Source organism: Malurus melanocephalus, unplaced genomic scaffold (assembly GCF_030028575.1).
Source record: "Malurus melanocephalus ecotype Western Australia unplaced genomic scaffold, MMel_1.1 scaffold_15, whole genome shotgun sequence".
Lineage (NCBI taxonomy): Eukaryota > Metazoa > Chordata > Aves > Passeriformes > Maluridae > Malurus > Malurus melanocephalus.
This window is the reverse complement of record NW_026623247.1, coordinates 3273444-3299351: the sequence shown is the minus strand read 5'-3', so window position 1 is coordinate 3299351 and position 25908 is coordinate 3273444. Positions and strand designations below refer to the sequence as shown.

Below are 25908 nucleotides of genomic sequence, written 5' to 3'. Positions count from 1 at the left end.
GCCACAGAACCATTTAGGGAGAAAAAGACCCTTGAGTTCATTGAGTCCAACCATAAAATGCTACATTACATAAAAACGTATTGTCAGCTCAGAGATCTGCTAAATTATGCAGGAATCTGAGTCTTAGAGCTAAGGCGTGCTTTTAGGTGTGCACGCTACAGAGTTAGAGCTGTAGTCACTTTCCAGGTTGGAGCTGCTGTGGTGATATTCATTTCTAGACAGTTGCCAAGCAGTGTTTTCATACTGCACTTGGTAATTAATGTAGAAAAGACAACCTCAGTGTGTAAAGAAGTTTAGCTGCATTTTTTTTTCTAACATTAGGTTGAGGAATGGAGAGAAAAGCAAAAATGTAACACAAAATCAATAATTTGAGGATTCAGACACTCCATTAATAATGTGCAATGGATGATGACTACACTTTTGTGTTCTCTGTGGTTCAGACTGACAGATCTATCAGTGTATACAGGATCTCAGTTTTTGAGCATTAAGAGCTAAATGCTAAAATGCTAGACTTGGGCAAGCATTTGTTCTCCTAATTGAGTTTTTCACATGTGTTGATTAGTGAATAGTTTATTAATGTTAAACCAAATTACATTAATTTACAGAGCTGTGGCATTGGTACAGTTGCTACTCAGAGAGTAGCAAGCTAATGATGTTTGCATAGCATCATGTGTGTGACATCTGAAACTAAATTAATTCTGACTTCAGAATGTGAGCTATTTTGCCTATGGAGCAATACAGCATCCACTGTTATATTGCGGAAAGATTTAAATGGAAAAATGGGACAGTCCAGCAGTAACTGGTTATACATAGGAAAAAAAAAGAAAAATAGGAGAAGAGTCTTCAAAAATAAGGTCTGATAAACACTCAGTATGTAATTTTAAGACCAAAGGAAGGAATGTAGGGGGAAGTTATCACTTGATATTGCATCAAGGCTGGATGAACAGTCTGCCTCTCAGCAGTTTTGTGTTCACAAACTCCAACTTTCTGTAACATTGCCTAAAATTATTTCACATTGTATCCATAAAAAGTGGCAGAGAAATGATAAAATATTTCATATTGTCACATAGATGTTTTAAAAGACATACTTAGATGATGTCAGGTTTTTCAGATATATAGAATATGCTGATTTTTCCTTAGGACTGTAAACCTGATACTTCAGCATTATATGTTCATAAACACTTGATGTTTCTGTAGCTTTAWTAGAAGTTTTCTACAAAAGACTTTGAAGATGAATACTTGTACCTGTAATTATGTAGCCTATTCATAGGTGATGCTATGATAGTTTCTACCTGTTTTACAAAGATCTCTGCTATCAGATGTATAATCTCTGTGATAACTGAGATTAAAAAGCTACCTTTGTGTTGTTAAAAAAAAAAAAAACCACAGAAAAAAGGAGAAAAAAAAATTATGCCAGTACAGTTCACTTTTTTTTATTTCATCATATTCTTCCAGAAATAGTCACATTTTAATGGCATAGTCAGTTAAAACATTTCTAATTCTGGACAAAAGAAAAAAAGACTTTTGACTTATTTCTTTTTATGAAAACATTTTAAGTTTTCAGCGTCTAATAAAAACYCAGGAAGCACTTTGTAGAAAGCTTATATTCCCCATTGTTCAAGGAAAAAAACAGAAAGAAAAAAACCATCCAAAATGAAAAGCTTAAGACACTTCTATGGGATTTCATTTTTTTTGTTTTAAATTATTCCTTTGTCCTTCTTTTAACTTCCCCTTCTCTATTTTTATAATTGGCAATTTTCAACCATGGTTTCACTGTTTTTTCTCTCAATACTTTCTATTTCCTATCTGTGTTCTGTTCCTGGCATAAATAAAAAATTTTATCAATGGATTTAAATCAACTGAACAACACTAAAAAATTCCTACTTGTGGCATAAAATCTGCCTCTGTAGATAAATCACAATGTGTTAACATCTACCTGAAAACTTATAGGATTTTTAAAAGAAAAGATTACCATATTGAGCTTATCTCTGGTGGCATTTGCAGAGTGTGGGGAGGATCAGACTAGAGCACATAGAGCAGCCTGGTGGGAGGTGGGATGCACTTCTCTCACCCATTCTCAGGGTGAGAAGGGACCCCAATTCCCAAACCAGGCCCCTCCCTCAGCACCGCAGCCATCAAAGCTCTTGCTCCTTGTCCTGCATGGCGTTCCCGTATTCCCCAGCAGCCGATAGGATCTCTTACTCTGCCCCCACTCACATCCCTCCCTGRCTGAAGCCCAGCCACCCAGGTGGAGCTGTGTGATCCCTGCTGAACCCAAGGCACACACAGCCTCATCGCTGCAGCCCTCTCTGAGCAGCCCCGCATGGCCCCTGRCAGTTTTACTTGCTGCCTGATACAGCAGCAATTATGGCATTTTCAGCTGGTGGGCTCTTTTAAGATCTTTTTGGAGCTGACCTATGTGTGCACACTCAGGGTGGCACGGTAAGCTGAGGAAAGATAAAAGATAAGAATTCTGCTCTCTTCTGTCAGCAGAGGGAATAGAGAGCTGCTTGTTAGAGGCTCTTCAGAAGAGGGTCTGTTGGCCCTGCTGCCTTTCCTTGGAGATGTCAGAAAGACAATTTATTGGACAGTGAGGGGGATAACATGCTGTAAAAAAAAGGGGTGGGGAAGAAGACTCATAATGGTTTCTTTGGTGAGTGAGAAGCTGGAATGCTGCATGGCCAGGTTTGTGTTCCCATAGGTTGAAATTCCTTTTCTGAAGGTTTTTCTTTTCAGATTTTCAGTGATGGTGGTTATAACAGAAATGTTTCTGTTAAAAGTATCTGAGACTCAGCAAAACAGATCTGCAGCCTTCCTTGAATTGGAGCTGACTGGCCAATTTCAAAGTCTTATCCCAGCATGCTAACACCTATGCAAGCAGAGGGAGAATTTACAAAATGCCCTTTGAGTAAACTGAAAAAAGAGAGAGTTTGTAGGAAGAAGCTAGAATGTTGTTGGCAGAATATTAGATCAWCTGTTTGAAGCTGCATGTGCTAATCAAGAGGATTGTGGCTGGCACACATACTAGTTAGGGACAATCCTCTGTTTCTTAAAGGAATTCAGAACCTTGATGTCCTTGTTTAGTTCTGCTTTCTTGACTGTTTCACCCAGGTTATTGYAATAAAAGCAATCCTGCCACCTATGCCTGTACTCCTGTTTGTGCTATACTCGGGAACTGCAGCAATTTTTGGTACGCAGAAAACTTTATTCTAATGATAAAGCAGTAAAAAAACAGCTGAATGAACATGATGCCAGGAAACTAAAGCAGCACACAGTGTTACCTAATGAGCAACCTGCCACAGTTTAATATGTTCAGTTCTTTTGTATGTRCTTGCCTGTGAGGGATGTTTTTGCTGTTATAGAAGCGTTGGAGGATGACTGTATGAGAGAAAGTATGGCAACACCATTTTCCATTGTTTTTTTCCACTTAAATAATTGAACATGGCATCTTTTATCAAGGACACAGCTCAGCTGAGGGCTGCCACTGACTTAAGGCAATGCCTASTGAGGAGGCCAATTTGAGTCATGATTCAATGAAGGTGTATGGTTAAACCCTATTGWTGGTCTTTACCTTTCTTGTGTTTAAATGATTTTTAAATCTTTCACTGCTTTGTAGTGAAAAAATCCTCCTTCCACAGTAACATCAGAATGCATGTTTAAAGCATTATTTGAACTGTGTTTTAGAGACAGACTTTGGAGCCTGAGTTTTATATTTTCAAATGCTGATTTTATAATAATTTGTGGCAAGAYATTCAATAGCCTGAAGATTAGGCTATTTATTTTAAAGTTTATAGTTGGTCTTTCATAAACAAATGCCTGTAATGTGTTACAAACACTGTCTTTTCATAGCTGTTTTTATACTAATGACATTTCAATTAGTTGTTTTATCTTTTAGCTGGCTTACAATGCTGTCTCAAGTCCTATGATTAATACAAACAAATCCATATTCTAATACAACCAGTAAAATAAAGATCAGCTGTTATTTTTTACTGATCTTAGGCATTGAATCTGGAGTTCTAGTTCAAACTGTACTTTTTAATAACTAGTAGATAAATATTCAAATMAGTTCACAATATAACTTTACATAAAAATTCAAATCAAATGCAACACAATTGTTCTGTTCAATAAATTTACTTGCAGTTAATTCTTCTAGGCATTCTGTGATGTACTACTTTTTAGTCAATAAGAAAGATTATTTGTCCATGTTGTATGCTAAATGTAAGGCAATCTTGCTTTTTGGGTCAGTTATTACACTCAATAAGCATCTGGTAGCAAAAGTCACGGGCCATAGCCATTGTGAGTGTAAATTGCATTAGGTCCATTAACTTCAACTCAGCTATGACTATTTATACAAATTCCCCCACCTCTTAGTTTTTTATTTTCTAACATTAGACTCCCCTTCTTTTCTGATAGTACTTTTTACATTCCTTCAGTCCGGAGGAGAAGCTTTGTACTGTAGTATTCTGAGTTTCTCTTTGAGGAGTTAAGAACATCAGTGTGCATTTCCTGATATCCCAGGAGCACTGATCTTTAGACACAGGTGAAGATGTGCAAACAATGATTTTAAGTGCCGGAAAGGTGGGTTATTTGCACAAACCTTTGGTCAGAGGATGAACCTGTTTGTTCAGAGAATGGATGTAGGTAGGGCAGGAGGGCTGTGCCTTTTTCCCCTGATGTGGGTGCAGGGTAGCCTCCATCCAGGCAGGGCCTGATGCAGCACTCAGGTTGCCCCTGCCATAATTTAGTTTCTTGGCCTCAGCCGGAAGGACACAGATGTGCATATGTGGAGTTTTGGGTGTTTTATGGTTTGTGGGTTTGGGGTTTTTTGGGGGTTTTCCTGTACACGTGGGTTTTGGAAACAACACTAAAACCAACAATCTATTTGTGTGTGTTACTGAATTTCTGCCTTGTATGGACAGAATTTAGGGATGATATCAGAGGCACCTGGCATTAGCCTAGGCCTTCAATGGATTGTAATAGTTCAAATCATAATTTAAAAAAAATTTAGTTCCTTTCCTCCATCAGATATTTATACCACAATACTGTTGCCTTGARTGTCAGTAGTAAAACCTCCATTGAGGATCTGTCTACAATGGGAGGCCTCTGACAAGGAGCAATTTTATAGCCCATTGTAACTACTAATTTAAAAGACAACCTTCCTTGACAAATTTTACATCATGGAGAAACAASAAATTGAGTGTTTTATTTGATATTTTCTCTAAAGGCAAATATACAAACCTGGCCACAAATAAGTACAAGTATTTTTCCATAGTAACATTAATGTATATTCCCTATGTTTTTGACAGGAGGCAAATCTTATAGATGTGATATGGCATATGACAAGGGTAGTATGTTTCTCTTCTTTCAGATGTCGGCTGTGGGCTATTGGGGGAGGGAATATTTGGGGATGTAAACTCATTTTAACCATTGAAAAATGATCCTTTTATGAACAGACTTAGCTCCCTAGCACTACAACATGATACATGTCAAGACTAAGGGTAACAAATTACAAGGACTGTAGTGCAACATTACAAGAAGTCCTGATTTTGAGATTCAATATAAACAAACCATGACTACATATGTATATTAAAAACYCGAAATTCCTGGTTTTTTTACTGCAGCCCTTTATAATGCCTTTCCCACAAGTCAGAGAGATTTGCCTCTCTGATTAAATATAAACATGTTACTCCTTTATTCTTGTTGTATTGCAGGTAATTTAACCTGTGTGCTTTATATTTATGAAGTAACCACATTTTGGGCTAAGTKAACTCAAAATCTGAAATATGATGCCTGTCTTTTTCTCTCTGATCTTACTGCCAGTCATAATAATTCTCTTTACACAGCTTCTGACATTAGTTATCAAGTTGTAACTATCAAAAATCCTGAGATATCCCAGCTAGATGAGCAACTGTATACCAAATGTTCTATTTCTCTATGAATAGCAAATAGGCTGACATAAATAATTTATGCTTTCTTTCATCTCTCACAGCCTGTGGTTTTCTGTGCATTTGTCCTTGCTTTGTCATTCYGCTTGTAATGGAATATGAAAGGGAGGTCTAACATTCTCAGTATTTAATATTAGTTAGTAATTAAAAGCCGCTTAATCCCTGGACAGCACAAAAGAGGGTCAAAGCTTCACGTTTGGTTTTTGTTGTGGGACAATTTACAGGAAATTTTAATTGTGTTTAGTTTGCTTGTGGGAAACTTCTGCAAGCAAGTTCCTACTACCTTTTAAAAGCTAACCTCTGGAATATCCTGTTATAATCTATGCACTGGCTTAATGTTATTTACTTTCRTAAAGTGTAGGCTGAGAATATGTGTATCCATATAACTAGTGTAGGTAGAGTATTATTAAATGAGATTTTTTTTCCGGTGTATTTMATAGAAAAACTTACTCTTTCTGAGTTTTCTGTGGTTTTTTCTATGGCTGGTGCACAGTGTTTTGTCTCTTCTATTTTCAGGAGAATAGTTTTAACTTAGAAGTTTCTGCTGTCTGTGGAAGTAAAACTTGTGGTATGCAATCAGGATAGAGGTGTACCACTAGCAAATGAATTTGTGGTACCTCTCAATCCTGTTTTCACAATTCCCTGTGTGAATCCATGCTAAAAAACTGTGAGAGCTTCATGTGTTTTCTCTCCCTCTGAGGAAAACCACAAGGTCTTCACTTACTGTGATTTCAAGGGCATGAAATGCATGCTGAAAATGCTCATCGGTCTTAGGTGCTTTAGAAGGTGATTTTGGCATTAAATAGAGTTTCCATGGTTGCCTTCTTTTTTTACTGGGACATTTTTGTTTCATATGCCCTCTGGTGTGTTGAGCTGTGAGAGTTGCAGACAATAGATGGTGTTACATCGATAGAATATAGTGTATTGTGCTGAGACATATACTTTCAGCATTCCAGATTTTCCATTAAGAAAATCCTCTTTGTTTCCTAAGTATTTTCTTCTATAGTATTTTGTTCGGTGTCCTTTCTGTGTCATATGTGAAATTAGGTAATGCTTAGTGAGGGAGTGGGGGTAGTAATGTCCATTGTGTTTTTTCCTAGGACATCTAGCAATCTCTTTATACATGTCTAGAGAAGATATCTGCCTTACRGAAGTGCTGCATGACCTTCATTGAGAGAATTTTCTATTTGTGCTTGCTGGRTTTTATTCCTCTTCAGAGGCACCTGGTTCTTCCAGTTCTTCCTTTATAGACCCAGATATCCTTAGAAATTATGACTTCTGTCTGTGGGAGGAGTGACACTGTACAATTGAATCTGCATCTTTCTTCTACATTGCTTGCTTGGTTAATTCTCCATTTCATACAGACTTCTTCTGCCCACAAATCTGAAGGCAGGCTGTATTCTATGAGGTGCTGCTGCACATGTGTGAGAAGGAGCTTGTAAATGCTTATCAGCACTTGGCTCTTCAATATGTTTCCAGACCTGGTAAACCTGATCATATTCCATGCTGTACATAAAAGCAGTACCAAGGTTTTAGTTTTATTTATGTGTGACTGAGGTAGAAAGTTCTTCTGCTTTTGCTTTTGATTAGAAAGACTAGTTCTTAACAGAATTGTTCTGCCAGAAGATCACCCTGTGGGCTTGGTAAACTGATGAACTGATCCTGAGCAATGGAAGTTGGGGTTTTAGGAATAGAAGGTCAATTTAGTCATATTCTTTACAATTTTATTTTTAAATCCAAACTCTGGYCAAGCATATGAGTTTGCATAGTAGGGAGGAAAGTTCACTTAGTAAGAGAATACGCCTTACATCCGTCCTAACTGAGTCCTGAGAAAATTCAGTTTCCAGGCGCACTTTGATACAGCATTCCAGTAAAGGTGCAAAAAGACCAACACTTAGCATGTGCCTGGCTCTATTAAAAAAAAAATCCACTAAAATGGAAGAAAATCACTAGAGAGAAAATTTAATGCTATTTTGAAACATGCACAAACTAAAAAACAAAGGTAAAAAGTACCTGTGATGGCTACCTTGTAAGATTTCTGCAAGTGGAACAAAAGGAATACTTCTAGGTTCTTTTGTGGAGTCAGATTTCAGCTTTCGCCAGGGTTCTTGATCAGAGCAGACATTAATAGCTCAAGCAGCAGGAAATTGAAGAGTCAGTATTTCTGCCTATTTTCAGCAGCTTTTAATTATTGCTCTGTTCAGCAACTGAATTGCTGGCATATGGTTTGGAATGTGATTCAAAGCCACACGTGGTTCCAAGGGCTCCTGTTTGACCTGAGCATTCTGCCACTCCTGTGTTGTTTTATCAGACTCTCCCCAGGTTGCCTTTTGCTGCAGATTTCTTACCATATCCCAAGTGTACATGTAGCTGAAGGACAGAGTAATCTATAAGCAGAGTCTTAGTGCTTCCAATTCTGCAAAAATAAATTTTTCCTGAGAAGATTAACGTAATTCTTTTCTCTCAGTACTAGCACTAGCCAAACAGTATTCACTGACTCTTCTGACCTGACAAAGATGCATGTAGAATAACAGCCCCAATCCTGTCGGAGTAACTGACATCAGGTTACTGTTTACTTTTGCTTGTGTCCACGGTAATGGTCATATCCAGTTTAGTATAATCAGCAGTTGACTATAACATGGGAGAGGGGAGCATATGTGTATATTTATAGTATCTAAGCTGTGTTTAAAAGTTCTTGACAGAAATAAATAAACTGAGCTAAGTAAGAGGTCACACTGCTTTTGTYACCAGCCCATGCTGTTTGGAGTGTGCTTTTTTTTGGATTTTTTTTTTCCTYCGGTACTGGCAAGAGAACCCTGAACTGAGACCTGAAGTGTGAGATACAGTTTCAGTAAGATACATTGCAGACTTTGTTCTGMAGAGCTATGAATTTACTCTTTAGAAAGAGGTCAAATAGAGGTTTCATATTCATTCAGCTCCTTTTGGGAATTGCTGACTTCCTACTGAGGTGGTCAAGGACCATAAAACAGGCACAGACAAAATGCTTTGATATTTTTGTCCCTTCAGGCATGATGCAATTGTTGCAAAATTACAGGTTTTGTTGTAAGAATGAAAGAATGTCACTGCAGGGAGTAGTTGATCCTAAGACTCCTCCTTTACTTCATCCACCGTAATCAAAACCTTACACATCTTTGTGGAAACAGAACTTGTTCCAGAGTTTGTAGACAAAGAGTGGCTYTATGAATATTTAACAGTAATACTGTGATCGGAAGTAAAGGCCATATCTGGATCACAGCTGCGTGGTGCACTTCATATCACCGTGGCTTATCTAGAGTCCTGTTAAGTCATTGTCTTTTTGGGAGGAAAAGGAGATGCAGCTCAAGTGGTGATTGGTGGTTCCATCTTTTGGCTACACTGAACAGACAGTCCTGTCCAACTTTCCACTGCCAAAGAGTAAGAAACACYGGTAACATTTCCCTGAGGAGATGGGCTTTATAAGGGAGACAGAGCAGAGGAAGAATGAGAAGATTCCTAAGACAGAGTAAGGTTTCAGTGTAAGGTGCTGCAGTAGGCACAGGTAGTGTTGAGTGATGTTGGCTAGCTGTTGGGTGATGTTGGCTAGCTGTTGGGTGATGTTGGCTAGCTGTTGGGTGATGTTGGCTAGCTGTTGGGTGATGTTGGCTAGCTGTTGGTCAGGCAGCAGGTCCCCATGCTGATTTGTCCCAGCTGTGGTTTGGGGTTTTGCAAACAGTCACTGGCAGTTTTGTCCTGCTCATGTGGCACCTGAAGGAAGGGTGAAGTTATTTGTAAGAGAATTGGGAACATGGCTGACCAAAACAGGTGTTGATATCCAAAGATAAGAAAATATAAAGTGCAGAGGAATACTGAAGTAACAGTTCAAAAGTTGCTGGTATGGGAGAGGGATCTCAGACATTTGACCAGTTTAGTTATAAAGCTAATTAAGTTTTAACATGTKCTACTCTAGAGACACTTTCTTTTAGATTATTTTTATATCTATTTTTGGTGCATCRTGCAGTAAATGACATTATGTCAGTCCATCGGAATAGCGAATCCTCGCAGAGAGGCTGTGCCATGCTAGAGCAAACACATGGCATACTGGATATTTACTCTGAGAGTGCTCTCATTCTGAAGTCCCTTTTCAGTGCTCTGACAGTTATGATCTGCAGATCAGCTCTGTATTATTTACAAGGGCTTTGGGGATGAAGTGTTGAACCACTGAGCCTTTAGGCTAGGGCTTTTGTGCCAAAATATTTATGTTGACGTAAGGGAGTGAAAGGCCCAAAGCCTTGTTGAATTGAAATTTGTMTTAAAATATATGTTGAAAGATAAATTTGGCACTAACTCTCATAAGAGAGAACAGGAAGAGGTTATAGCCTTGATTACTCTTTATTCTGTTTACCTAATTCAAAGTTCAAAATTATTCCATATTCTAATTCAAGCTTGGCAAGATCTCCTCTGCTATCCACTACAGGAAATGAAGAGCAGGAGAGGGAAGTGGGAGAAGAGAACACACTGCCTAGTTTTATGGGGTACAGCTGGATGCCAAAAATGTGTGGGGACATGTAACTAAATCTATGTTGCTGTCTCAGTCTAAAGGCTTTTAAATAGATTCATCTGTCAAATCCCGTTATTATTAGCTTATTATTTTTAAATTAATTATGGGTTTAGTTTTCTTCTTTCTATAATGAGCTATTTACATGATTCCTCATTAAAATTTCTAAGGTAAGAGAATTGGAGGAAAAAGCTTCACCTTGGGAATGGGTCAACTTAAGATWTACATTATTTTGAGTTTTTCTACTTTTATAAGAATATGTTTTGTAAAAATTCATTTGGGCAGAGAGAACATCTGCATATAAAATCCTAACATGTCTTTTGCAGAGAAGATTACCATGAAGATGGGTTCTGTCAGCCATATAGGGGAATTGCGTGTGCACGAATCATTGGAAACAGAACCATTTATGTGGACTCCCTCCAGATGCAAGGGGAAATTGAAAACCGAATTACTGGTAAGCATATACATCTCTTTAACAGGGAGAGACAAACATTCACGAAAGTATCCAATTCAGGTATAAACAATGCTATCATCATAGTTTTGTCAGCCAGTGGTGAAGACGTCCTTATATTAAGGTTTTGAGGGGGTGAGCCTGTTTTTCACTTGAACAGTAGAACTTAGAGCTAGGAAGATGAGTAGCTGTGGTAAYGTGTAAAGCTTCTTCCAAGTCCTTAAGTAAAATGTCAGACTACTGACTTTTTAACAACTTCTAGTTTAAACTGGAGCTTTTTGCATGAGGGATTCAAAAATGATATTCTGAGTTTTTTTTTTAATGGATTTGTAACTTAGTGGAAAAGTATTGATTTTTAATTTTCTTGAAAAAATGCATGGTGGACTTTCCCTTGGGCTTCCTTCCTTTTTGTATCACTCTGGCAGAACCTGGATTTCACAGTGATTTATATAAAAGAGTTCATATATTAAAAAGAGTTGACCTTCCTGTGCTCTGCCTRTGCTTAATCTTTCTCTGAACATAGGTTTTGTACAGCATCACAAACATGCATCCAAAACCTTAATGACTTCTAATGGGCTGTACATCAGCATAGGTTTTCTTCACTGGATCTCAGTTAGCTCACATGTAGCAGCTGTGACTCTGATGTACACAAAGCAGAGCAAGTGAATGAACTCATGGAATAGAGCAAACTGTCAAATATATAGCAAATTAACTAAGTCCAGCAGGAGATGATTTGCATCTAACCAGACAGAGCTCACTAATGGACTCTCCTACTTCAGCATAACTAGCTGCCAAAAAGAGTTTAACTTCACTTATCAGCTCTTAACTTCCTAAAGATACTACCTTAAAGACTCATCGTTAAGCCAGAAATCCAGGTCCACATTTCTTCTGTTCTTGAAATGGTGGCCAGATTCTGGGACTAGCAAAATCAAGATGCTGACCTTTACTTATGCTATTACARCACATTCTCCTCCCTCCCTTCTCCTGTACTGTGTTGTAATTCCAGCCTCTTTAAACACTATGTCATTAATTAATACATACTATGGATACTATTTTTTTTCCTGGCTACATAATCGCTGTCGTGTTTGGATGTTTTTCAACAATATGGAAATGTTCAGCTATCTGAAATTATTAAATCYGTAACTCTGTGAATTAAGTTCATAATGTTCTTTTCAAAATCCAAGACCAAACCGAACAATGAAAAAAATTGTGATATTATACAGAAAATGTTTATTGATCGAGTTGTACTTGCTCCTGGAATATGGAACAAGGCATTGATGAGCTGCCTGATGGTTTGTTAGTACTACCAATTATTGGATAGATTTCTGAGGCTAGGGTGCTGGAACTCTCTGTTCTGAAGTTGAAGAAAGTTTCTGAATTTCTGAAATGTTCTCCTTCAGGAAGAGAACCACCATGTAGAGCTGCCCAGTGCCTAGCTAGGCACTGTTAATGGCAGTCTGTTAATAACACATTTTCAGACTATATACTTTTGAAGGTCATATCAACATATGCAAAACCACCGGTACGATTTCACACTATTATTGGTTCTTATGACTCATATTATATATAAAGCAAGTATTGCAAGACTGGGTGTTCTATACCCAAATAGGAGGGTATTTTTGAAATTGCAGTAACTTGTTAGGTAAAGGAAAAAGATACGGAATTATTGCTGCTGAGATTKTGCTGATAGTTTTGCCCATACTGCCTCAATACAATTTTTTTAATGGTAGATATTTGTGTCCCAATGTGTGTGGGAAGTGAGGACACCTACTGTCCAATGCCAGGAACATTTAGCAAGGCTACATCTGTGGGGAATTTTCATTCCGAATTTCTATTTCCCTGCTGTGCTGATGTGAGAAATATGTGTTTTTTGTCTCTGTGGCCTTTATGGTGTTTTGCCCTGGCCATAAGATTAGGTGAGAATTGCAGCCTCAAGAATGACRTTTCTGGAGGTAAACTCTATACACAGCTTGGAAGAGTGGAAGTGGAAGAATGAATAGTGCACAGACCTGATGCCTGACCTGAGTATATATGTTTGCTARCAAGATCTCTGCTGTACTGTTTAGTATCTATTTAATAAGTAAAGTATAAASCCCTTAGTTGCTACCACACTGTACCTTTTATGACTTTTGAAAGGCTTTTGCACCTTTCATCAAAACAAAGATGTGATTGTAAATTTCACTCTTCCCTTATGATGTTCTAAATTGTGTAATGCAGTGCCTTCACAATTTTTTGGAGGCTTTCAAACAACCAACAGTGACTACTTCAATCCTTCAATCTTTYTACTTTTTTCCCTGTTAGTCTTTGGGACAGACATATGTCACAGCTATTTTTTGAGGCCTGATGGTTTGCTTGCATGCAGTGTTTCCAACATGACTGATATCCTGCATTAATATTTCTGAATTAAAATAAGCAAAGTTAATTCTGAATTAAAATAAACTGTCTAAAAGGCTGGATTTRGAACTGCTTGTTGCATGTTTGATGTTCAGGAAGGGACTCTCTGCTAGCAGGCAGAYAACAGGTCTGCAGAAAGGAGGTGATTGAAAAGAGAGAGCTGGACAGAGAGAAAGAACTTATTTGTGGGTTGCAAATAGGATGCTGAATGACATTTCCTYTYTTTTTACAGTGTGAGTTGGTGGATCACGCAGTCTAGCTACTCTCGCTCACAAATGATGCTTTACTAGGGGAKTAAATGTTCCTACATTTAAAGGTTAATTCAGTGCCAGATACATGATGCACACGCACATTTGCCTTTCCTTTGCAATGTGCAAGAAAATTTTTAGATAAATGTTAGTGTGTAGGTGCTGAGAGCTGAAGGGGAGGATTGCATTCCTAACTCATTATGACATTCATCTTAATGTGATCAGCATGCTGAGACTGTTTATATTAATTTTCCCCAAAGCTGCTGCCTGTTAGGCTTCTCATGTCTGTTATGAGCCACATCTCCCCAAATATCAATGGTACACTTTCTTCTGCCTGACAAGACTTGAAAAACACTTACTTTATTTATCACAATGAGGAGGAAGAAGTTAGGTGGTTTTTGTTCAGATTTTGTTTAATTAGGAGCTTTGAGAACATGTACCAGTACCTTGGCAGGTGTATTTTGTCTTCACTCTCGATCCTTTCAAGTTAAAATTAGCCAATTGTCTGTAGTCTGAGCAATAGTAATCATGGGTTACTTCRTAAGGAGTGAGGTCCTAAGAGCTCTGTGCACGTCAGAGGGGCACTGGGATGTTGAGTTTTCTTCCTGCATTTGTCAACTCCCATTTACGGCAGAAATTATCTTATTTACCTGTTGCTTGGTGGGCTTTCAGATTCTCAAGAACAGAATCAAGTGTTAAAGGAAAGTGCCATGAAAATTAAGCTGTTTCTCTCACTGTTTGTGAATCGATACTTAGCAGTGTTTTTGTYCTTTTGCAGCTGCATTTACCATGATTGGCACTTCGACGCATTTGTCCGACCAGTGCTCGCAGTTCGCTATACCTTCCTTCTGCCACTTTGTGTTTCCCCTGTGTGATGAGCGCTCTCGGACCCCTAAGCCTCGGGAGCTGTGCCGGGATGAATGTGAAGTTCTGGAGAATGATCTCTGTAGGCAGGAGTACAACATCGCTAGGTCAAACCCCCTCATCCTGATGCAGCTCCAGTTGCCTAAGTGTGAGGACCTCCCACGACCTGACACCTTGGAAGCTGCCAACTGCATAAGAATTGGGATCCCTGTGGAGAGACTGAGCCGATGTAAGTCTGACTGTTTCACCACTGGGAAAAAGTATGGCTTACTGCTTCCTCAGTTTGAGTGTGAGAGACAATCCTTAGTAAGTTTTTTTTGTAAAGAAAACATTGAACTACTTGTTTTTATYTTATTAACACTGACCGTACTATTGCACTGTTGCAAGGTACAGTTAGGATGGCAAGGGAGTCTAAAAGAGGCTGCTTGTACCAGAGAGTTGTATCAACCACCGTGGGCTGTAAAACTGTGATCAAACAGCTGATTTGACACAGGTTTGCAAGAGGCAACAGTGTGTTGCCTTCACCTATGGCTCAGTCCTTGCCTTTTTGTGTGAGCCTCCTCATACATCTATTTGTGAGTTTTGTTTACCTGTCAGTAAACCCCAGACAGTATGTTGAGGCTTCACTGGAAGGTCTGTGAAGAAATTGAACAACTAGTGTTCATTCTTTCCATATGGAATCCCACAAGAATACTAATCCTGTAAATTGACTTAATTGAATTGAATTAAATTTAATAAATTGGTGCAGTTGTCTTTTTTGACCCACACAGGGTGGAYCAAAACATTGATCTTGCTTCCATGAATTTATATTTACATCCAGGAGTAGAAGAGCTGTTCTGTTGTCACCAATTATATGCAGACAGTCTTTCTGACTACTCCATTTCATAACAATTAGTCACAACCCTGAATATTGTTMAAAAAGAAAACTCCAAGAGACCAAAGATGTTTAAAGTGTGACAAGGTTTTTCAGAATATCCATTGTCTGAATCCATAGTTAGGAGCAGGAGCCATGGCGTAATGGCTGCTATGAAAAACTGACTCTGTGCTTTTATGCTAATAATGTAGTGTAGCTGAGAAGAAGAAGTAACTGAGAATACAATGGCAGAGATAAATCAGCCAGGGAAGAGGTAACAGGCAAAAGGCATAAGAACAAAACCAATAACAACGCCGGTGAAAGTTGTCCATGATCCTCAGAGCCAGGGATGCTGCTGCTGGTGGAATAGCTACAACTTGAATATTTGTAGGGTTTGAGGTAGCTGGATTCCTGAGGGCTGGAGAGGGAAGAATAGAAAAATAGAAAAGGTAATGTTGTAAACATGCAGGAAAATGCATTATTCAGCTCAGATGATGCATATAGAAGAGAAGCACTCAAAATATGAAGAGAGGACAGAAAAAAAACAAAGATGTGAGTTCAGCAGATATGAAAATGATACATCTAAAGAGAAGAAGAGCCTGAATTCTTTCTTTCTAAAGATGAAAATAAGTAAAAAGGGGCAAGAGGCATTAGAAAATGCAGCACTAATAGCAAGTGAGCAGTATGAAGAAGATGGGAAGATTATGAAAAATAAAAGTTTCCATTGTTGACATCTGAGCACATATCCTGAAGGGAAACTGACATTTCTAATTCAGTTTAATTTACCATGTTCTGTAGCTAAAGGGTTCCATACATGCTCCTTGGTCTCAATTTTATTTCAGAATTGTGAATATTCGTGTCTACCTTAGAGCTGAGACATTCCAGGACAGAATCTGGAAATAACGGGGTGTAAAAGTACAGATACCCACCGAACTGAAGTTTCAAAACTTTTGGCTTTTATTTAAATCTTAGAAGTACCTGAATTTAAGTACTTTTTTTGCATACATGTTCTCTGGACTTTAGCTGGTTTTGTCTTGGTGTCTCTTGATGATTTTGTTTTTTCCAACATTTTCCCAAAACCTGTGTTTTAGATCATCAGTGCTACAACGGTTCTGGAGCAGACTACAGAGGGACCGTCAGCGTTACSAAGTCTGGCCACACTTGTCAACTCTGGGACTCACAGAGTCCCCACAACCATGATCTGACAAGCACACAGTTTCCAGAGCTMGGTGGAGGACATGCGTATTGTCGAAATCCTGGAGGTCAAATGGATGGTCCCTGGTGTTTTACAAAGAATAAAAACGTACGCATGGAACTGTGTGACATACCTTCTTGTAGTATGTATTCTCTTTCTTTTTTCCCCTACTACTCTCCCGAATCCTGTGTAATTTTGAATGTTCCTCATTGTTACAATTCATTTAAGAGGGTTATGTTTTTAAATGTTTAAACAGCTTTGTTCTGTACTGTTAATTGTTTAATGTTTTCTGGAAATCAGAGCTTGCGAGATACTGTGACAATTTTTTTGTTATACATTGGATGTTTAGACTGAAGTAATACTTAATAATAATGCTGCAGTTTGAATTTTGACCAGTCAGATGAAGATTGTACATATAAATCATCTGTGTGTGTTTGGTTTGGTCATGCTACTCAAGGGTATGTTGCTGTTGCTCTGTATGACATCTTGCAGACAGCAAAGATTTTCAAATCCTATAGAGGGAGATATAGCACCATGCCTGGTATGAAAGAAACCATCTGAAGTGCAGAAACAGAGCAGTTTGAAGTGCATAAAGCAGATGATCTTACCAGAAAAGATACACATTAGCTGCTAGTGGCTAATGCACAAGTGTTTGCAAAAATAAAAWGTACAGCTCTCACAGCTTAATACTGTTCTGCTCAGTTCCCTGTATTGGTGCAGACTTCCCACACTGGTAATGGCATTTGGATATGACAGAGTCTTTGGATATGACTGTTAATGCTGTGCTTCATTAGGAGGAAAAGTATATTTCCTGAAGCAAGATACATATGTATTATGGAAACCATAAAAGTGGATTACCTGGTTATCTAAAATTGCTCAGAACTAATACCAAATTTCTCAGTAACTTCACTTTTTGGCAGTAATGTGATTTGACATGTATAATAAATTTCTACATTGCATGTAGCATTAAAAAGATAACACTGGGATGTGGTTGTGGTGAAAGCAGTTGCCACAAATTGCAAAACCACGGGTTACAGAAAACATCCCAGACAGTTCCAGCAAACATTTTGGACATCACTAGGCTTTCCTACAGTCTCTAAGTATTTTAGGAAGGTTCCAGAATGAAGTGTCTTGATGGCTCTTTCGTGTCTGTCTCACTCTAACATAAAAGCTCTGCAGTTCTATAAGTACAGAACAAACAATATCTCTGCTCATGAGAGGCAAAATTTATTTTATTCTGGGCAGAAGTAGCAGCAGTGGAGGTAAAGAATGGGCTAAGTATTGATGAAATGGCTGAAGCTATGAGTGCGGGTCAGACTGTGTTTTTGTGCTGGGTCACACTGAGTTCCTTGATTTATATACTGCCATAGAAACTGCTCACTTGTTTTTTATATCCTGAACAAGATAATGCAATGAAWCTCTGGTCTGTGTTCTGCAGTATCCTCATCTGAAAGTAAAAGCAACCACATACTGTTACAGCCCATGCATTAAATGTGGGGCTCCTAGTGTATCTTTATACTACTTGTTGCTATGTCCATTCAAGCTTTTTWTTGAAATATTTAATGAAAAATTTAATGGAAGAAGGGGGAGAGGGTAATGTGACTTCTGTTTTCAGGGCACAGTTTACTTTTTGTTTRAAATACAATATTAATAATCATATTAATTTGTTTTGCTATCAAATGCCTTAAAAATATTTATTGTAAGCAATGAGCATTTCTGTGCTCGACAGGTCCACGTGAYAGCAGCAAAATGGGAATCCTCTACATCCTTGTTCCCAGCATAGCCATCCCTCTGGTGATAGCCTGCCTTTTCTTCCTGGTTTGCATGTGCAGAAACAAGCAGAAGGCATCTGCTGCTACACCACAGCGCCGCCAGCTGATGGCATCTCCCAGCCAAGACATGGAAATGCCACTCATTAATCAACACAAACAGGTATTTCTTGCACAGTTTTCTTAGGCCCACAGATTTCCAAAGCGTCATGATTCTCAGTATCTCAGGTTTTCTGTGTTCAAATCGAGCCATTGTTTTAAGGGATCTAATTTTCATAACATGCAGGCCATCTAGTTCAGGGAAAACCAGGTCTTGCATTCGTAGCTGTATCTAGAAATCCTGGCCTTGGGCAACGGCTTTCGGAATAAAGTATTTGATGGCATTTTTTCTTACCTKTCGATAGCCAGTCTTCAGCCTGCAGCTCAGTTTTGTTCCCAGTAACGATGTGRCCTGTTTGCCTGTTTAAAGCATGCTGCATAGTGGCGTTTTTTGTGTAATCCTTCAACTCAAGACTTCTGGTGCTCTGATCCATAAGTGAGTGGAAAGCTGAGATGGGGTGCAACATGTTTCCAAGGCTGTGTATCACAAAGGATGTTGAAAGGAAAATGGCTTTGAACTCATGTCTACAGATGTCAGCTCCTGCACAGGATTTTCTGGGTCAGCTGACTCTGCACTAAAATTCTGTTCAGAGCTAATGCTGAATTTTTAATCACAGCATTGACAAGATGCAAGCTTTAAAAAAACAATGCTTCCTTTGGAACAATKGGCAACATCTGCTCAGGAAATGGTAGAATATTTGATGAATACTACCAATTGTAACAAAGTGTGTTGATTCTGTGTCTTAATGGGAATATTTAAAGGCTGAGCCTGAACTGCGCTGTAAATTTTCCAGCTCAGTCCACTGACTCAGTCTGTTGGACACTAAAATCAGAGGTKGTTCACCAAATCACCTGTTCCAAATCCCAACCTGCCCTGCTGCCTCATGCAGTGGTGTCCTGTGTGTGAAGCTGAGCCAGCTACACCTCACTTGGTCAAGGACTCCTCCATCCCGTGCTGGTCAGGACAGACCCATTACATCACCGTCACAAATCCCTTGCTTTGCCTCGCAGCTGCAGGAGGAGGGCACTAGGGACTTCTCACTCAGGTTTGCAACCTTTTCCTTCAAGTACCAGGGAGAAACTCCCCCCTTCTGCCCCAGTTCCACRCCCCTCTTTAATTAAGCTAACTGAAAGTTCCTCAGCAGTGGTGCTGTACAAGGCTGCCCATTGGCTTGGGCTGTTCCTGTAGAGCAAGCGAAGAAAAGGCATTATCTACTACTGCAGAACTGAAAGAGAAAGGTTGTGTTCCTTCTTCTGCTGGAAAGGGTGTTTCAGCTCACCCCAAAACTGCTGCCTCCTCAGACAGTGGCAGACCTCCTCTGGGCAGCTCRGGGATGCTCTGCGGGGAAAGGACAGATGCAGTTAACAGATGTCATTGCTTGCCAGATTTACTCTGAGACCTACATTCATTTAGCTGGCAGGAAATGTGGCCACTCCTTTGTAAAAATAATGATACCCATTATCCTGCAGTACAATTCAATTTATACTTTTGATAATAGTGCAATTCTTTTCAAGGTTAACTGTGAAATCAATATCCTGATGTGAATACACAAAACCTGAAARGTCCTTTTGGCTGAATTTATCTTCTTTTAGAGATCTTAACCACTGGCAGATTTTTTCTAATATGAGATTCTGTTCAGGAAACATGATTTTTTACTGACTGTCTTTACTTCATTTCAGGCTAAGCTTAAAGAAATCAATCTGTCCACTGTGCGGTTTATGGAGGAGCTAGGAGAGGAGAGGTTTGGCAAGGTCTACAAGGGGCATCTCTTTGGTACAGCACCAGGTGAACAGACACAAGCTGTTGCCATCAAGACGCTTAAAGACAAAGCAGAACTGGCTCTTCGGGAAGAATTTAAACACGAGGCAATGATGAGATCACGATTACAGCACCCAAACATAGTTTGTTTGCTGGGAATAGTGACAAAGGAGCAGCCTATAAGTATGATATTTAGTTATTGTTCCCACAGTGATCTTCATGAGTTCTTGGTGATGAGGTCTCCCCATTCGGATGTTGGCAGCACTGATGATGACAAGACAGTAAAATCCACTCTGGAACCAGCAGACTTTTTTCATATCGTGACTCAAATAGCTGCAGGAATGGAATACCTTTCCAGTCACCAYGTTGTCCACAAGGACTTGGCCACTAGAAATATACTGGTGTTCGATAAACTGAATGTGAAAATATCCGACTTGGGACTTTTCAGGGAAGTTTATGCYGCTGATTACTACAAACTGATGGGAAATTCCCTTCTTCCAATCCGATGGATGTCCCCTGAGGCTATTATGTATGGCAAGTTTTCTATTGATTCGGATATATGGTCTTACGGAGTTGTGTTGTGGGAAGTTTTCAGCTATGGCCTGCAGCCTTACTGTGGTTATTCTAACCAGGATGTCATTGAGATGATCAGGAACCGACAGGTTTTGCCATGTCCCGATGACTGCCCCACATGGATATACACTTTGATGTTGGAGTGTTGGAATGAATTTCCCAACAGAAGACCAAGATTTAAAGATATACATAACAGACTAAGAACATGGGGAAACCTTTCTAATTACAACAGCTCAGCGCAAACTTCTGGGGCAAGCAACACCACACAAACAAGTTCTCTCAGCACAAGCCCCGTTAGCAATGTCAGCAATGCTAGATATATTGGACCAAAGCAGAAAACTCCAGCCTTCCCTCAACCACAGTTCATACAAATGAAAGGCCAGATGAGACCAATGGTCCCGCCAGCTCAGCTCTACATTCCAGTCAATGGTTACCAGCCAATGCCTGCCTATGGTGCTTACTTGCCAAATTTTTATCCTGTCCAAATTCCAATGCAAATGGCTCCTCAGCAGATACCTCCCCAGATCATTCCCAAACCAGGCTCCCATCACAGTGGGAGCGGATCGACGAGCACSGGCTATGTAACGACGGCACCTTCCAACGCTTCAGTGGCCGACAGGGCTGCTCTGCTGTCAGAAGGCACRGATGACACACACAATGGAACGGAAGATATTGCCCAGAACCCTGTCCAGGAAGAGGAGGAAGAAGAGGGCTCTGTGCCTGAAACAGAATTGCTGGGTGATAATGACACGCTCCAGATGGACGAAGCAGAAATTCAATCAGAAGCCTAAGGAATTTGGCCTCATTGCTAAGAATTCCACATYACTTCCATGTATGGATACAGTAAATCCTTAGGCTTAAAGAGTGAATTTGATCTGACTCAAAGAAACAAAACTAAAAAAGCAACATTCGTGTAAATTGCAGCAGTAATGACGTACCAGTTTTATTGATCGTTGCCACCATCAGATTTTTCAAATATGATGGTATAGAATTGCTGGGTTTAATCTTTTTTTACTGTCCTACAGTTCTTGAGATAAGCTGCTTTTCAAGTATGTACTGTTGCTGTGCAACATATTACAGAGTAGCATTGCACATCATGTATATCATGATATGTGAGTGTAATGTTAGTGAATTATGCTTAAACCAATAACACGAAATGAATCCAGCTATGGTTGCAGAATTGCTCTAAGCATAAAGAAGTGCCCTGGATGGGATGGACAGCTTAGTCTGTAGTATTTATCTCTTCRACATAAAGGATACAAGATTGTTGCTTTTTGAGTCTGAAAAACTAAGTGGAGAATAATGATTTGTGTTTGTATTACAATAAYAAGAAAAGGAGGGAAACTGAGCATAAAATTGACTGTGCTGAGTAAGACCACAGTTCTGTTCAGCCCAGTAGAATGTCTTGAAAGACCATTGATGATGCCTGCCCAGTGATAGATGGCAAGGGCAATTTTTCCTTATAGAATTTTCCCAGGGTATTTCCCCAGCCTCCAGCAATTTGTGGCTTAGGGTCTTCCCAAGCCAGAAATGGAATTTTTTTTTTGTWTTTTTTTTTTGGTAAATAGCCCTCGATGGAATTTTCTACCATGAATTTTTTGAAATTATTTTGAACTCACATAAAATTAAGAGTATCCACAACAGCTTGTGGAATAACATGAGAGGAGAAAGAATGGTTTTCTTTCATCACTTCCAGTGAATGACTGGGACAGAAGCTTCCAAATGAGATCATCTGACTGCATTTGTGGATGAAAGTATTCCTTCTCTGCTGTGTACTCTCAGCAGCAAACAGCCTTAATACACTGTTAACCAAAAATGGGGATATTGTAGGGGATATTATAGGTGTGCACTAACTTAATAAATCCAACTTTAATTGCATATTGGTTATCAAGTATGGAAAAGGGCTCCACATGTATGTTCCTACATTGCAAAAGTGTTGGGTTTTGTGCGGGGTTTATAGGCTTACTTGATTTACCACAGTTACTGCTGGATTGCATGTGAAACCATGTTTTTTTCCTGACTTTTTAGTAAAAATGATCTTTGAACTTTGGAAGACCAAAATAAGCAATACTGTACAAGGTGCTGTTTTTGTGCTTCTATTTGCAGGATGAATCATGTACAGACCTTTAAATGTAATTTATGTTTTACTACGTTTTATATACTTTTTTTTTCATTGAAATATTTGGATTTTTTGAATGAATGACTTTATAACTTAACCATTTACAATATTCACATGTGGTGCAGTTTTATGGTACGGCTGTTTCATTTTGTTAAACATGCAGACAGGTCCATACATTTCATGACCCCTTTCTGTAATACAAGCAGTACACATTCTCATTGTAGCATTTTAGCCAGCACACACTATAGCTATAAATTGTACATCCAACATGGAATATTCAATAAAGAGATGCAACAAATGCGACGAAGTATATTATCCTACAGCTGCTCTTTTGTTATGGTACTTTGTGGAAATAGAAATGGCCACAATTGCTTAAGTTACAAGTTTCACACCTAAACTAAGATTTTTTTATTTTATTACATTGGGAATTCACTTACAAGTCATGTATCATTGTGATCTACACCCTGTGTTCAAGGTATGGCAGCATTACTAACTTTTGGCATTTCACCTGGACTTGGAAATGCACTGGTAGGAATAAAATATGAAAGCTTTATTACTTGTGTTAATATAATGCAGCTTTGGGTGCTTTTACTAAATAAAGGATACATAAAAAAGAAAAGAAGGTGGCATTTATTTACGTGAAGTTCTTTGTTTTTTTCTAGTTTTTTGTTCTCAGATAAATGAACTTGATTAATCAGCTACATTGTCTTTCTTTGTTCCTTTGCTAACTGACTTCAGAGTAAGTGGAGAGCGGTTCGGTTACGCCACAGATTTGTCATTGAGAGAAAAGATGTAGTAAGCAAATGAATGGAAGTCAGTGGAAGCTTCTGTACAGCACTGTCTGAAGTTCAGCCTGTTTCTAGTAGCCAAAGAACRTTACAATTTTTTTGCTTTGAATACAGTTTGGCAAACATCTAATTCTCTTCTTTTAGCCTCGTAAATTCACTACAGACAGAAGAAAAAGTTCAGATTCCTACACTGATTTTCGACCCCCACTCAGTGTGGATGTGCTCTCAAAGTGATGGTCAAGGAACAATACAGAATTTTCCAGGTCAGCCTTGATAATACACGCATACTGGAGAGGGGTTTTCCCCCTCTGCTGATGTGGGTAGACTTGTTTGAGCTGCCAGGATTGGAGCCATGATGGCGCGCAAACACGTCCTCTGCACTTCAGGTGAGCATCTCTGCAACAAGCACCACTACCAACATGTTAGTGGCTACTCTGACTCATATGGCTTGGCAGTAACTTCTTGTTCTGCAACTTCCCAGACTACCCTTGCCTGTGATAACCTGCTKCACAGACCCAGCCAGTGTCAGAGTCTGCCTTTCCTCCCCAAGACTTGGAAGCAAGGCCAAGGGAGATGGGAAGGGATGAGGAGGTAAGTGGGTGGGACAAATTGGTAAGGTGGCATTGAGGGAAGGGGTTGGGCCTGGGGCTAAACGAAGCTGGTACAATATGCYCACTTGGACTTGCAAAGGTACTTCTTCCTGCCTAGCACAGCTAGAATTTTTTTGGAGGGCAGAACAGCTTTTCTAGGCAGCAAATACCTGTCTGAATGGCCAGRAAAGGGCAAGGTGTTTTTGGGAAGAATGTGGGATGCTTCAAAGGTTTTCTCTTGTTTCTGGTATCTTACTCTGTCTAAATGATTTTCATAAGAAGACAGAGTCTGATCTTAGAARAAGTGGATAGAGTGCTGACACTGTCCACACCTGCCCACTGGTGAGGCAGGAAGTTCCCTGTTTGCAAAAGCATATAGGGTAGATGGGGAATGGWTTTGCAATCATGGGGCAGGAAACTTGAGTAATGGCTCCTAGTCTGAATGAGAATAGCCAACAATGGACGTGTCAGTAGTTCCACTTTGACTCCTGTTCTGGTGTTGTCTGAGATCTTCGTTACTGCAGGGTCCTTTCATCTCTTTTGCCCACTGAGACTATAGGCAAGACAAAGCTGTAAAGTGCAGTATAGGCAGCTGTGTAAGAACAGAGGATTCACCCACAATGCTAACTACAAACAGATGTTATTACAAATTCTGATTCATTCCTTCATCTTAATGTCACTACTTAGTTTCATCTAGTGATTTCCCTAAAGACTTATCCAGAAAAACAAGCGCCCTGCTGAATTAAGACTCCTTTGCTTCCTGTATCTCCTGTAGCTCCCTGTATCTTCCTGTATCTTCCTGTATCTTCCTGTAGCATTTCAGCTACCCACAATACGAAGAAAGAATCAACAGGGAAAACCATTCACTTTTTGAGGAAAGGGACTAAATTAATTTTTTAAGGAAAAACAGTGTATGCTCCTGTTCTATAAATAAGTCTACAAAATGTTAATGAAATCCATGACTGGAATCAAGTTTTGGAGATTTGCTCAAACAATAGAAAAGTGATACTAGAAGAATAGTAGCATACAACACAATCAAAGACATGGCTCAGTGAATTTTAGTTCCACCTTACCAGAAAACTGAATTCTGTTTCTTGTTTTTCTAAAGGGATTTTGTATAGTCTATTTTTCACAGCTTCCAGATATGCCAAGTTTTTGTCTCCTTCAATCAGCAATACAAAGCCTAAACAATCTAAAGATTATTAAGCAATACTAGATGTGTTCACTTGGCAAGATAAACCAAGTCTGTGCTATCTGGGTCATTTAGATCTTTCTGTAGAGCAAAATGTACTGTTGTCTACTGCAATAAAATATAGGAGAGCTGGTTCAGCAGGGTTTTGTTTCAAGAAAAATGCTGTGAAAACATTTTGCACCTACTGTCCGTGGCTTGTGCTGTGGTTGATGTTGTAAAGTTGTAGTGTCTGGACTCTGTAACAATTGCTCCTTCTTAAAAAACCTGCGGTGGGGGCTCCTGACACTGGGTTTCCACTGCAGAAGACTGGGCCACCTGGCTTGCTTTGTGACCTCAGGTAGAAGGTAACCCCTGATGTGTTTGCCTGATTTTGCGAGAAAAATTGTGCTGGAATATAAGGGAACAGCTCTGCATTTAGGGTCTGTCAGGTTTGTTCTTTTAAAAATGGATGGTTTAGGATGAAATTAAGTCAATGGAGACAATATTGTATCTGAGAACATTTTATTGGTAACAAACAAAAAAAAAGATTAACTGC

The 25908-nt window shown here is 39.2% G+C and overlaps 1 protein-coding gene across 1 annotated transcript in view; it reads left to right on the top strand.

Annotated features, from left to right (window-relative positions):
• The window catches only part of ROR2 (receptor tyrosine kinase like orphan receptor 2), a 140026-nt gene extending 116601 nt beyond the window's left edge, over positions 1 to 23425 (top strand). Inside the window, 5 exon segments of the mRNA XM_057385064.1 lie at positions 10806 to 10933; positions 14351 to 14665; positions 16381 to 16626; positions 18214 to 18416; positions 20033 to 23425. Coding sequence (XP_057241047.1) covers positions 10806 to 10933; positions 14351 to 14665; positions 16381 to 16626; positions 18214 to 18416; positions 20033 to 21475 — 2335 coding nt within the window. The 3' untranslated portion in view covers positions 21476 to 23425.
• The last annotated feature ends 2483 nt before the right edge of the window (positions 23426 to 25908 follow it).